We start from the raw sequence: 15,066 nt of genomic DNA, 5'->3' as shown, positions 1-15,066 counted from the left end.
GCTACCACTGCTGGATGTTTCTTTTTATACTAAAATCTCCTCTGCATTGCACTGAATGCATGTCCTTGCATGGCTGGTTCAGAGCAACATTGCTTTCTTCTGCCCCTATGCTCTCTGAAGGAACAATATGCTGCTTTTGCTTTTGAGGTGTCCCTTGACAAATACACAGTGTGTTTTGGTACAGAAGCACCCTGGTGGCAGATAATTTATTATTCATGGATGAATGACATAAGTTCTCTTTGTCTGTCTCTTTCCACCCACAATGACTCTGCAAGGAAAGGAAGTCCCCAGTCCTCTTTATAAGCCTCTGTACAAATAACACAACAGAATATCATTGTTTTCTCATCTCGCATGACCCTCTATTCTCCACTCCGCTGGGTCTGGACTTTCCCTCTGGGGAGGACTAAAGTCCTGAGCTGGCCATGGCAGGATATAACAATGAACCAGACAAGGTTTGTGGACTGAATGAGTGGTGAGAGAATGCATCCAACACGTATCAGACCAGGCCTGTGGAATAGACAAAGTGCTAGCAGAGTGGAGAGATTGATTCTGATTGGGGAGATTTTGTTTGGGGAGGGCTTCACGGAGGTGGCACTTGAGGAAAAAGAACAGATTCAGGACAGGATGGTTTGATTTCTTTCAATCAGAGTAGACAGGTAGTAGTAAAACCACTCACATTTTTTATTGGGATAACAAAGGAGTTGCTTCCATATCATCCAGAATAATTTGGGGAAAAGGCAGATTATATCTTGCCCAGAAATTGTCTGAATTCAGGACACACCCCAGTCTCATAGGGAGGGGATGCTACAACAGGAGGGCCATAGCAGATTTTTGTAATAAAAGGCAAGTGGTCCCTTTGCAAACTGGTTGCTTCCGTTTGTAAATATGTATCTACAAACTGTTGAAATATATATCCCTTTCCTAAATAAGGCATCTGCCCAAAGTATTAATGATCCTACCCATTTTAATACCCATGTAGCCTTCTGAAAACCTAGCCTCTTCTCTACCGTAACAAAGAGATCACTTTAGAATCTGTATCACAGCTGTTAACTTCAAGGAAAAGGTCTCTCTCCTCAAAAGAGCCAGGCATAAAGCTACCGAGTTTGAAAACATCGTAACGAACAGCTTCTGTCACTCACTCAAACAACAGAATTGTCCTGTGTCTTCTGTGTGCTCCTGTCACAAAAGATGCTCATGATTTATTTACTTGTTCTACTCATTAATTTATTACTAGTCACTCCTGCTCTCTCTGTGTATCTTCCTCCTCCTAGACTGATGGGTCTGAAGGATTTCCTGGCTGACCAGCACTGAAAATAGTACTCCCAGCCCCTAGCCCTTTCTGGTGTCTTCTTATATGTACTAAAAACTCATCAGCACTGCTGCAGCTCCAAGTCTCCAGCATGGTGTCTTAAACAACTCAGGATCTCATTTGTTAAAATATTAACCCAGTCAGTTCAATTCAATAATTTCCTTTCACATATGTAATGCATGACTGGTTGCTTATCTATTGCTTACATTACAAAAAGTTAAATCAAGGATGTCCAACCCACAGCCCGGTGGCCACATGTGGCCCAGGACGGCTTTGAATGTGGCCCAACAGAAATTTGTAAACTTCGTTAAAACATTACGAGATTTTTTTGTGATTTTTTTTTTCCTGGCTCATCAGCTATCGTTAGTGTTAGTGTATCTTATGTGTAGCCCACAACAATTCTTCTTCTTCCAATGTGGCCTAGAGAAGCCAAAAGATTGAACACCCCTAAGTTAAATAAACAGAGAGAAGGGAGGGAAAGGAACATTCACAGTTCACACTGTAACAACCACTACAAGCATTTTGACACATTTTTCTTGTGAAATAATCATGCTATTTTCATATCTCTATATATGTAATTTTATAAAGTTCGCCCAAACAACATTGCAAGATAGTTTTTTTCAAAATTAAAATGCATTCTGAAAATATATGTATTCAAAACAGAAAATTAAAAAATGCAAGTATCAATTCAAGTACCACTGTATGAATGTGAGAGTGGATGTGGCCCCTATTAACTTGCTGGTATTTTCATATTAAAATATTTGTGTACAAATTTTATTTTGAAAAACTGGGATAGACAGTCTATCTGAAAGGGCATTCCAAATGCCCTTTCATTTGGAATCTAAATAATCTGAGAACTGATAACTTGATAATATTAAATCTTCACATTCAGGAATATAAAACAGGAGAAATTTGTAGGTTGTGGAGTAATTTGATTTTTAAAAAGGCGGGCATTTTAGAATTCAATGTCCGCTTCATTCACTAACCATTATATTGTGAACATTTTCCCAAACCATTCAAAATTCTTTGAGACAATGAACTTTAATTGATAAATATTTTATTATATATTTGTGTCACAGAGTAATAAAATTAGGGATGTTTACAGATTTGCGAAAATGGTTTAGCATGTTTGTAAATATATCTTTGCTTGTATTGTGTTATTTCTTAGAATCAACTTTTGGAAGTAGAATTATTAATAACCTTTAAGGCAAAATATATATTACCTAATCACATCAACAAGTAAGGAAACCTCTGTTTTTTCTATATTAAGGGCACTGCATACCATAATTTAGAAAACTTTTGAGCTAATCTGTTTTAATTTTCATTAAGCTGAATAATTACTCCTTTTTAAAAAACAAGCTTGTAGAGATGTTAATGTAGGGAGAGGCTGGATGAAGGGTTCATGGGACCTCCCTCTGCATTTCTTCATACTTCCCTGTGAATTTACAAATATTGCAAAATAAGTTAAAAAAAAAAGAAAAAGGAAAAAAAAAGAAAACCCATACCTATCTCCCTTTATCTCTCTCCCTCCCTCCCTCTGTGTGTGTGTGTGTGTGTGTGTGTGTGAGAGAGAGAGAGAGACAGACAGAGACAGAGAATTATGGCCTTTTTCCATTTACTTATTAAAGTTTTAAGTTACTTGGTATTATTTGTTCATTGGTTACATATGAAAAACACTATCACTGATTTAGCATTATCTCAGTCTGTCAATTTCACTGAAAATATTTTTCCCAGTCTATTATTTGTCTTATTTTTTTGACACACATTACTTTTTCCTAAAAGAGAGTCAGATCTAATCAACATTCTTTTTGAAATTTTTTTCTATTGTACCCCAATTTAGAAAATCTTCCCTATTCTAGCAGTTTGATATTTACATTAATATTTTTCAGTTTGAATTTTTATATTTAACTTGAATTTGCTTTTGATTCATTTTAGCATGCAATGAAGATTTAAACTTCTTTTTAAATTGCTTTGAGCAGGGCATGGTGGGTGGTGAGTGCCTATAATCCCAGCTACTTGGGAGGCCAAGGCAGGAGGATTGCTTGAGTCCAAGAGCTCAAGGTCAGGCTGGGCAACTCCAAAATAATGGTAATTAATAATAATAATGTAATAAACTTCTTTGAGCTGTGCCAACCTAATTTACTGAATAATCCATCTCTTTGCCATTGGTTTTTGATGCCTTTTCGAACCATAATCTGTATTTATTTTATATACAAAATAATGTTTATGCCTAAGAGAGTTATTCCATCCCATTCTTACCCATCATCACCTTATTTTAACTGCTGGAGCTTCAATGAGTATTTTATTTTAACTGCTGGAGCTTCAATGAGTATTCTGGCTTGGCATACTGTTCTTCATTATATAGCAGTGTATACTACTGAGAAAAGAATTGCTTTGGCCTCATTAGATGTGAATTTAAATCCCAGCTCTGTCTGTTACAAGCTGTGTGTCTGGAGGAAGTTATTTAACCTCTCTGAGCTTTAGTTCTGTTGTTTCTCAAATGAAACAACCACCATCCAACTCATAGAGTCATGGTTAGGATTCTGTGAAGTAATGCATTCAAGGGCACACTGATATAGCAAACAGACAATTAAAAGAATTAAGTTCCCTTCTCTTCCAGACTTTTCTTTAAAAGTTTTGGCCTTTTTTAGTCTCTTAAATGGACATTGGATATAGTATAGTGTTACCTCCCAAAGTCACTTGCCCTTTCATTTGGAATCTAAAATAATCTGAGAACTGATAACTTGATAATATTAAATCTTCACATTCAGGAATATAAAACAGGAGAAATTTGTAGGTTGTGGAGTAATTTGATTTTTAAAAGCGTGGGCATTTTAGAATTCAATTAGCCAGGCCCAACACCAAAGATGGGTAATATATGAGGCTAAAGAAAAGGTAACAAAGTGAGCAAGGAAAGTGAGAGTTCCAAAAAGAGAGCACCTTGGGCTGACCCCATTGTTGGAGACTGTCATTTCCCATAGAGTATCAGAGGTAACAGAGTTACTGAAAAAAAGTGAACTGGAGTCAAGTTTTCAGTCTGGGAGGCCATTTTCACTTACTTTCCTACTTATGTCCTGAAGGCAACAATAACTTTACCTTTGCTGGGAAAGTTAGTCTGAGTCACTCGGTGATAAAAGGGATAAAAATAAGGGAAACAGAAAATTTCTGAAAGAGGAAATAGATACAGATGACAACTGCATGTAGACTCAAGAAGGCTGTTTTGGAAGGTGTACGTTTGAAGAACGTTATTGTTACCTCTCAAGGACAGTGTACAGCATTTCAGCTTTCAGGTATGTTACTTTTAAGATAAGTTTTAAAATATGCGTTTTAAATATATAGTTTAAAAACATGTATTTTAAAAGGCTTGTGATTTTGGTTTCCTTTCCAAAACACAAATAGTTCCAAGTAGACATGCCAAGCATAACTTCACAAAAGAATAAATGAAGGTTATGTATTTAATTACCTGTTAAATAAGTAAATTGTGATAATACTATTAAAAAGGTAAATAACTCTCTGAAAACATGCACAAACTCCAGAGAATACCATAGTAAGTGGCAGCTGGTCAGTAATGGCTGATCCTGGCCATGACTGGGTCCTGCTTTTAGAAAATGTGCAGATTCAAAAGAGGGCCTGCCCAGGCCCAAAGTCAAGGTGCTGTAAGTAATGTTTAGGTGCTCAATGCTGCCGGTGACAGTTTAGGTCTGGTCTAAAATATCTGAAAAGTGACCTCTTGGGGGTAGCGTTTCTATAAAGGAACGTCATACTTAACCACTAGCATGTGCCTCAGAAGTAGTAGAGCCATGAGCTTCTGTCAGACAGAGGGTGAGGCTCATGAGAGCGGATGGGCCTGTTCACACATGGCACCATGTGGTCTCCAAATGGATTGGGTGCCCAGGGCCCTACAGTCCATGTACTGACTGACTGACTTCAGCCTCAACTCGCCTCACCACCCAGCACAATGGCTTCCCAAGGAGTGAAGGTGTGTGAGGGTTTTTTTTTTTTTTTTTTTTTGAGGACAGGAAAAGAAGGATGAAGGATTACGATTAAACATTACAAACTTCTTTTAAAAACCTATATAAACACACACCTCTTGTCTACTACCCGCCTTATATTTTTTAAGTGTACTCAGTCTAATTCATTTCTTAATAAAAATTTAGCATATCTGAAGCAGGCATAGAATATAAAAAATAGCTTAAAAACAGTTTTTATTTTCATTACTCTTTCCTACTTATTTTTTGAGTAACCTACTTGTACTTTTCTGAAATTTCTCATTTTAAACATGCAAAGACAATTTTGGATAAACATCCCTAGTCTTGAGGAAAGAACTTTTTAACATACTTTTAACTGACCAAGAGACACTTCAATTGTAATGAAGTATTTTTTTCCCTCAGAGTGTACAGCTACATTCTATAAAAGAAAAATAAAATCACAGAAAAGGGAGAAGGGAACAGCCACAGAGAAAGGGCGAGAGGGGGAGGACGCTGGCAGGGAACCAAGATACTGCAGGTCAGAGTAATGTAGGTTTCTTCAGTAGTAACAAGAGAAAATGTTTCTTTCTCTATACTTCCCACTCCAGTATCACTTAGTGAAAGGGGTGACATTTAGGAGCAAAGCAGGGTGAAGAAATACAAAAGAAAGAAGAGTTCAGGGGTAGGGAGCAGTTTAAAAATGCAATTAGCAGCATACGCTCAAGAAAGCGTTTGAGCCCGAGACCCCAGTCCATAAGCCAGCTGCGGCCAGCACCCAGAAGAGGAGGGCAGAGAGGTGAACAGCACCCACGAGGGGAAGCAGGGAGGCCGTGCAACTGGACAGATGGTATCACAGGAGCGGGTGGCAGCTGAGGAGACATTACCAGACGAGAAACCTACCCACCTCTGCCAGATTGTCACCCGACTTGGCAACAGCGGGGGAGTCGAGGAGCAGAGACTCGGCATGGATTCTGCGTAAGCGTTCTTTAAGATCTGTGTTTTGTGCTAGGGCCTGGAACATGTTAAAATAGTGGGGCTCTGTTAATAAATGGGGATGTTTCAGAAAAGCACAGCAGTGGGCCCTGCAGGAACAATCTCTAAGAGCTTGACAAAACTCTCAGTGACGTGGTCTGAGAGCACACTTTCTGGACTTTTTCCTTGAATGCTCTCCAAGAGGATACTGGTTCTGAGACGCCTGGGAGATGACAAACTGGAGGTTCTGGAAATGATGCTCCTTCTCTTTTCTCACTCCAGACATGGAAGGAGGGTTGGTAAGCATGACAGAGAGGGAAGTCACAGACACTGTCAGCTTCTGTTAAGACCGGTGGTCTGGAGTCTCTTTGGTCAAATCCCTTCCTAAGGAATCCAGGCTTCTATCAGCTTTGAAGAATATGCTGTCCCCACCCCTTATGATTGGACGTATTTCAATGTTACTTAATTATCATACTCATTGAATCAGATATTAGAAAGTGTGCTGGAGGCCGGGCATGGTGGCTCACACTTGTAATCCCAGCACTTTGGGAGGTGGAGGCAGGCAGATTACTTGAGGTCGGGAGGTCGCGAACAGCCTGGCCAACATGGTGAAACCCCATCTCTACCAAAACATACAAAAATTAGCTGGGCGTGGTGGCGCATGCCTGTAGTCCCAGCTACTGGGGAGGCTGAGGTGAGAGAATTGCTTGAACCTGGGAGGCTGACAGACGTTACAGTGAGCTGAGATCACGGCCTGGGTGACAGAGTGAGACCCTGTCTCAAAAAAAAAAAAGAAAGAAAGAAAGAAAGTGTGCTGTGTGCTGGGAAAAGTAGGGCTTTGTGAAAGATTTTTATTTTTTCCAATATGAGTATTGATTGTTCTATTCATTCTTCAGGACTAAGGCAATTTATTTCAAAAAAGAAATAAGTAAACCTCACTTACCTGCATAAGGGCTTAAGGACCATGGCTCTGGGAATGGGTAAATGTGAGATGAAAAGCACATCTGAGACTACCCCAGGCCTCCTTTGTATTTCCCTGGGCAGGGCCCATTCCTTATCGCAACCTCTCAACTAGGAGGAAAGTGACTTAAAGGTAAAGGAAGCTGTTTCTTTCACGCTGATACTCCTGTGCACTTCATGACCAACTGTTCTCCAATGGTCTGTCTGTGGAAGGGGATAAGTTCTCCTGACTGTCTTCCCAGACACTCACAGGATCAGCTCCATGGGCGCATGCATGCAGATTCAGCCTGTGTCTGTGTTCCTGACTCTTTTCTAAGAAGCTCTGAGCCTTTTCCATCCACCAGGGCCTGCAGGACTGACCTGCTGAAAGCACAGAAGGATGTGGCACTGCCTAATCCTCTACCTGGATCGCCAACAGGGATGCTGGCTTTATTTTTCAGTCCCCGCAGAACATATGGGTTATTTGAAAATCCTTGAGGACCACTTAAGAAGCACTGTATAAGAGCTAAGCTCACACAACCACATGTAACAATCTCTCTGGAGCACTCACTTTATTCTGGCCAATATGGCAGTGGTACGGAGGCTAGAATCTTAGTACAGCCTGAAAATTGTGCTATTTTATTAGTTTTTCTTTCCTTTGTAAGCCACAGGCAGAAGAAGAAAACATAGCAACACTGTACGTACAGCACCGACATACCCATTCTGATAGCTCTTATATGGTTCTAAAAGTTGTATTTTCAAAAAGCAAGTCTTAAACCCAATTGTGAATCCAAGCCAAAAAGGAAAGAAAGGATCATTCAGTTTTATCTGAAGTTTCCAAAATCATGAATATGGGTGAGAATGAATTCCTTAGTGAAGGTGAGAACAGCCTTGGCCTAGGATACCACAGCCAAATAGGTCTCAGTGGCCAGACAGGCAGGTTGACAAGATGAGGCCAGGCTTCTGTGGGAGGAAGCAGGGAGAGGAAGATCACGGGTGAGGGGCCTTGGAAGCCCATCAGAGGTACCTTTTGTAAATACACTAAAAGCTAGCTTAATGGGAACAATAAGAAACTCAGGGAAAAAAACCAAAAACACTTTGCTTCTGCTTCTCTCAAACCAAAATGGCACCCAGTGTATGGCTGTCTGCTACAACAAAAAGGGGGTGATTCTATCTATGACCTTAAGACAACATTAAGACTCTTTTTATATATGGAGCAAGCCAATGTTATTTTTAATTTCTCTTGAAGATAGCATACTTGGAATGGTCCATGAGTGAATATTCCTTACATATTCTACAACAACTATACGTGCTACTGGCAAAGGATTTATCACTAACATTATATCAAGAGCATCACTTTTCTTAGCACTACGATGAATAGAAAATATGAATCAACATTTGCTAGTTCTCTCAATGCCTGTGTTGGCTTCTGGTTACAAGATCCTAAAATTCATCTCCCCTACGTGACCTGAAATAGAAAATTCAGTATTGCTTCAGATGGTGATTTCATATGTGCACACATTCTTTCTTTTTCTAAAGTAGGAATTCCAAAGTACAGGAAAAGAGTAAAACCAAATCAGTATGATATTTCAAAAGTTCTCTAGCCTCCTAATAGATGTAGGGTAAAAAAAAAAAAAAAAAAAAAAAAAAAACCAGATAACTTTATTCAAATCGAGGTAGGACATGGCACTTTAATGGAGCCTAACTATTCTGAGGAATTAATTGAAACTGATGAAAAAAGGAGAGAGAATGAGAGACAGAATGGCTGAGAATCATTTGGGACCCTGTCAGTGATTTTCCTGTTACTATGAAGGTATAGTGATTGCCTGACAGGCACTTTCATGTGACTCATCTCTTTGTAGCCACAGTAGGTGGGGCCGGGGCGGGGGAAAGCTAAATGATGTCTTGTACTATCCAATCAAACAAAATAGCTCTCATGTCTTTCGAAGAGTGGTAAACAGGATCAGTGCTTTGCAATAGAGAAGGTAAGAGCATGAACTGGAAATTTCACTCTGCCACCTGTCATTTGGAAAGTAAGGCTAAACTTGTGGTGTCTCACGCCAATAAAATTTCCTGCAAACTCAGATTTTGTAAGCATTAACAGAAAAATGTCTGTAAGACATGCACACATACACACAAAAACGTACAATAAAAATGTTAGAGAAACAAAAAAATTTAGATCAGTCAGAGGAAACCAAACTTAAAGAAGGTATCACTTAATAAAATACTAGCTATTAAGATTTGGATAGGTTAAGTTTTGGTGTTTCAAATAAACAGATCTGATGAAAGGTTAGAATATAATTCGGATAATTTGGTTTTCTCCTGAATTTTCAACACAACCATGGAAATAGAAATTACAAAACATTCATGAGCCTGGACACATCTCAGGTATTCCTGGATGCAGACATGTAACTTACAGATGACAGGGCATTCTTCAGACCAATGACCTGAGCAGATGGGGAGGAGGAGGCATCCTGCTCCATCAGCTGCTTCAGTTTCTCTCTCTCCGCTGACATGATATTAAAAGCTGACCTTAAAGTGAAGTAAACTATAGAGATATAATCATTATAAAAAGGAATAAGGAGGCATAATTAAAAACAAAATACAGAAAAAAAACTATCTCTTATAAAAGAAATAAGCAAAGTACCAGCCCTGAATATTTTGAGTGTAGCAAATGCACACTCTACCTTGACTTTTAAAAAACACATTTGCCATGTAAAACACTCTAATGTAAACTAAGGCCTCTGGATGATGATGTGTCCACGTAGGTTCATCGACTGTAAGAGATGCAGTACTCTGGTGTGGGATGCTGATGGCAGGGGCACTGTGCCTACATGGGAGCAGGGGGCTTATAAAAGCTCTGCACTTTTGGTTCAATTTTGCTGTGGACCTAAAATTGCTCGAAAAAAATTAAGTCTATTAAAACTAACTCCCATTCACACACATCTGGCAATTCTAAGGCCCCTATCCACTATAACGTCTCATGACTTTATGACTTATCATCAGGATATTTTGATGCTTGGACTTTGCTTCTGGATCCTCAATGATCTGTGTTTTGTTTTGTTTGTATCCCCAAAGACTGGAAAGGGTTAAAAACAAAGCTTATTGGTTTTTCAGGGGAAATGTTAACACTGCAGCAGAAAAATTAGACAGCATCTTAATCAAGTTGATTAAAATTAGCTATCGGTGAGACTCAGGTGGACCATGTGCCTCCAGGTAAGGTACGCTGAAAAAGATACAACATCTCCTTTGGTGCATATCAGCCAAGGCTATGTAATTTGAATTTGATCATGAGGAAACATCAGACAACCCCAGAATGAGAAGCATTTTATTTTTAAAAGTTGGCCTATACTATTCAGAAGTATCAATTTTATGGAACAGAAAGAAAGGCTGAGGAACTGTTCCCAATTAAAGGAGGCAAAGAGGAATGACAATGAAATTGACTCAAGGGGCAACATGATACTAAAGGCATTACTGGGATAACTGACAGCATTTGAATATGGAAGGTAGAATAGATAAAATTGTTTCAATGCTGTATTTCCTGAATGTGATTACTATACTGTGGTTATATAACAGAGTATTCCTATTTTATATACTAAAGTATAAAGCCATGAAGAACAACATGATGTACGAATCCTACTCTCAAATGGTTCCGAAAAGTGAAAGTGTGTATGTAGAGAGAGAGTGATAAAATAAATGTGGCAAATATTTAAAATGAAGTATTTGGGTAAAGGGTATACAGAAGTTCTCTGTATAATTCTTGCAACTTTTCTATAAGTTTGTAATTGTTTCAAAACAAGGTCTTATTGTCTACCTTCTTGCTTGTTAGCCCTTCCAGCTGCAGTACCCAGAATACCCCAGCTCTAACCCTGGCATTCAGATACTCTGTTCCTGAGTGAGCACTCAGGTACAACGAGGGCTTAGCCACTATGGCCTCCAATGCCTGAACTGAAGTTTTAAAAAACATTAACACATACAGGGGGGAAAAAAAAAAAAAAAATCATTATTCATTAGGTTTTGATCACATCATGTACAAATTATTTCCTAGGGATGAGGAAGCTGTTATCTAAATTACTGATCGTGGCTATCACATTTCAATATTATCTTTCCAATCTCCTTGATTATATTTTGTTTTAGAAGAGCAGGAAGACGGAAGAGACTCAGACAGATGTCTTCTCAAATGACCTAGCACATTACTGAATTCCACAGGGCTGCATTTTTAGAGGTATTGTTATTCAAGAGTGGCCTATTTAGTAACACAGAAACTAAATAGGCATTATTGACTTACTTCATTTAATAGCAAAGAGGACAACTAAACCTCTCTATATGTTGTTGCTGAACTTGTCTGAGGTTGTGGCATTTAGTGATGGACATGAAACATCTTAACAAAGTTACAATTTGTGTACACACACACACACACACACACACACACACACACACACACAATGGCACTGCCTCTGCCAAGAGAAGATGGGGGTCAAATGGAACTAAAATTTTCTAACAATGCCTATGAAACACACTTAGCTCTTTGCTTTAAACAATTTAATTGAGCAAAATAATAGGCAGGACAACAGAGTGACCAACAGCTGGGGTTCCACCATCAGCCCTGGATTCTTCCCTACTCCATCATCTATTCACTCCATGACCTTGGATGAGTAAATGATGTGCCTGAACTCCAGTTTCCACATTTGTAAATGGGGATAATAATAACTTTTACTTTAAATGGTTGTCATGAGGATTGAATGAGAGAGAGAATGCAGGTAAAACATAACACAATGCATGGTATGTAATAAATAACAAGTGTTACTGCAATAATCATAGTGGTACCAATGAAGGACACACATGAGGATGAAAGTGATGGTGACTGCAGTCTCTTGAAATGTTGGCAGCAGCTCTAGAGGATGCTTTAATCTTTTGCCAGGACAAAGCTTGTAAATAACTGCACACAGGGTAGAAATTCTAGGAATGAGGGGTTGGCCAGAATCTATGGAGTCGCAGGAGAACAGCCACAGGAGGAAAGCAGAAGCCACACAGTTACGGACTACATCCTATGTCCTATTAGATAGGCACTATGCCCCTCCCCTGCCTGCCACACACACAGGATGCCCATGGCCATCTCAGTGGATCCCCCGGGGAGCTACCTCTCCACTGTCTTGTTTATTGCTCCAAATAAAATAAATGTGGCGCTCAGCTGGCTGCCACTTTTCCAAATCAATTCCTCTGGCTTCCAGGTGACCCACAGAAAAGCAAGGCCTTTCACCAAATGAGAAGAGTCCTATAAAATTTTAAAAACTGGCAGAATATACAATATTTGGTTCAAAAGGTACAGCTGACAAGATTGCAGCATGTGTAAGATAAGCAGAAAGAGACTCATATAGTCATTATATTTTATTGTAAGGTATAAAACGCTTCCTAAATCATCTGAAAAAAGGGGTTTGGAAGACTAGATCCCTGTGTACTAAATTTCTTAAATGACTATTAAGGCCCACTCAGGATGTTAAAATAGTCATTCACAGCCACCTAACGATTTGCCACAGACAGGGCAACGATCAGAGGTTGCTCATGAGAGACCCCACATTTACATTAATTAAGACACAGGATCCCAAAAGTCAGGAACACTCTCTGTGACAGGAGTGTTTTCTTACTTATTTCTAACACGAATCTAAGCTTACTAAAGACAAATAAACAGCTTTAAAAAATAGAAGATTCAAATGAGTGCACCACATCTATGGTTACCTGACAATAAATAAAGCCACACAGAAACTCTCAGCTGCTCGGAGGTATGAAGGACCTCACAGATTATCAAAGCCACCTACCCACAACATGAACAGCTCTTCACATCTCCAGCTTCCCTGCCAAATGGTCTGTTGGCTCATGCTTGTCAGAGCGCTTGCTATCTCCTAAAATGGTACATTGTGCTCTGGGACTTAGAAAGTCCTTCCTGCTGCTAAGACATTTGCCTCAGTGTCTCTTCACTGTCAAACAGGAGGTATTTCCTCTTTCATTGGGTGTTCAAATATCGGAAGGCAACTGTGGCATCTATGTTTATTTATCTCTGTCCCAAACTGTCATTAGCCACTTCTCAGATACCCTTCCTGGACTACGAGAGGCAGGCACAGGCTGAGTCTTTGATTATAAGAAGTCTTAAGTTGCATCTATAGAATGGAACATCATAAGCATCGTACAAGTGACTCTTCATGGTCACTACCTTTCTGTTTCTAAGGTTTCCAAGCTGTTCTTTTATTGAGTTAGTATGGTGAGACTATAATAGATGGAATGTTTGGATAGTGAGAGTCAATACCGAAGGAGAGTTGGACTCAATTTATCTGAGCTCTACTTCTTAATATGCTCCTTCTTTAGCAGTTTCTCAGCATCAGGAAAGAATAAGATCTTGGAGAAAACAGTTACGAATGTCATGGGCACCGCTCTAGAAAGCAGTGTGGTACAGGAGAAAGAAATTCTCTAATAAGGCCAGCCAGAAGTTAAATCCTACCTCTAACACTTAGTTGCAGCTGCCATTTATATTTAGGACAAATCCTTGGTTTCTACATCTGTACGTGTAGATAATGGGCACATCTGAGGAGTGCTTTAAGCAAGGAGAAAACCTACTATCACAGAGCACCTAACAAATAGTCAGACTCATTTTCCCCCCTTTTTAATTGGAAATCAAATTTTAGGTGAATTTTCTTTAAAATGTTAACATTCCTAATATATCTGGGAAACTCTGATCTTCTGTAATCTGCAGAAGTTTCAAACCTCACAGGATGCCCATGATTTTACAATACTTTTTAACCATATTTCATCTGAATTGATTTAGATACATTAGGTAACTTTACTAAATGATCCTACTTATGAATCTAATTGCTCAGCACATTTATGCTGAATTCTAATTTATGAACAATAAATTATTTGGCTTTTTTTTGTTGAGTCATATATCTCTTTTAGCTTTTTAATCTATGAAAGAGGTGGCCGGGCGCGGTGGCTCAAGCCTGTAATCCCAGCACTTTGGGAGGCCAAGACGGGCGGATCACGAGGTCAGGAGATCGAGACCATCCTGGCTAACACGGTGAAACCCCGTCTCTACTAAAAAATACAAAAAACTAGCCGGGCGATTTGGCGGGCGCCTGTAGTCCCAGCTACTCGGGAGGCTGAGGCAGGAGAATGGCGTAAACCCGGGAGGCGGAGCTTGCAGTGAGCTGGGATCCGGCCACTGCACTCCAGCCTGGGCGGCAGAGTGAGACTCCGTCTCAAAAAAAAAAAAAAAAGAAAGAGGTATCACTGTAACACAATTGGCTTTTTTATTCAATGCTTCCATAAGCTGAAAATGGTTCATAAAATGACCACTCAATAATTACTACTCAAACACAGAGAAAGAATCCAGGAAGAAAAGAATAGGTAAATACAGTTTTGATTTTGTTCTATTTAGCTTTCACATTTGTGAATAATGATTTCCTTCACTTGTAGGAAAAGTGTCCCTAAAACATCACTTGCTTCCCTTCCAAGTCAGAGAACACAGATATCTACTTCCATTTGGAACACCTGACCCTAGTCCTGTCTTGTTCCTTGCTTTGCCATCCTAAATCTACTCACCAAGTTTGGTCATTTCTGTTTCTGCTAACAGAGCACTCTCTCAGAAAACCTTCCTGTAACAATAAGCAATAGTATGGACTCTTTCTATTCAGTGTAAAATAATCAAAGAAAATAACTACAGAATCTGAGAATCAAAAGAGTCAGGACAACTACTATATGACATTTAACAGGTTATCAAGGGCCAGAGAGGTTAATAAATGAAGTCGAAGTTCCACAGCTAGTCAGTAACAGAGGTGGCCTACTTAGTCAGTATAGAGAGAGCTCCAAAAAAGGCTTATTATTTACATT

General features: G+C 39.3%; 1 protein-coding gene across 6 annotated transcripts in view; it reads right to left on the bottom strand.

The window, feature by feature from the left end:
* OSBPL3 (oxysterol binding protein like 3) overlaps window positions 1-15,066 on the bottom strand; it is a 184,354-nt gene that overhangs the window by 46,741 nt on the left and 122,547 nt on the right. For 4 of the 6 annotated variants that reach the window (XR_003306769.2, XM_026447522.2, XM_026447525.2 and 1 more), the window contains 2 exons: window positions 9,606-9,736; window positions 6,182-6,289 (listed from right to left, as the gene is read on the bottom strand). Coding sequence is in view for 5 of the 6 variants with exons in the window: in XM_026447522.2 (XP_026303307.1) it covers window positions 6,182-6,289; window positions 9,606-9,736 (239 nt within the window). In the remaining variant the exon portion in view is untranslated. The remainder of the gene's footprint in view (window positions 1-6,181; window positions 6,290-9,605; window positions 9,737-15,066) is intronic. The other 2 variants (XM_026447526.2, XM_026447524.2) reach the window with 1 other exon arrangement.

Source organism: Piliocolobus tephrosceles, chromosome 8 (genome assembly GCF_002776525.5).
Source record: "Piliocolobus tephrosceles isolate RC106 chromosome 8, ASM277652v3, whole genome shotgun sequence".
Lineage (NCBI taxonomy): Eukaryota > Metazoa > Chordata > Mammalia > Primates > Cercopithecidae > Piliocolobus > Piliocolobus tephrosceles.
This window is presented reverse-complemented; position numbering and strand designations above follow the sequence as displayed.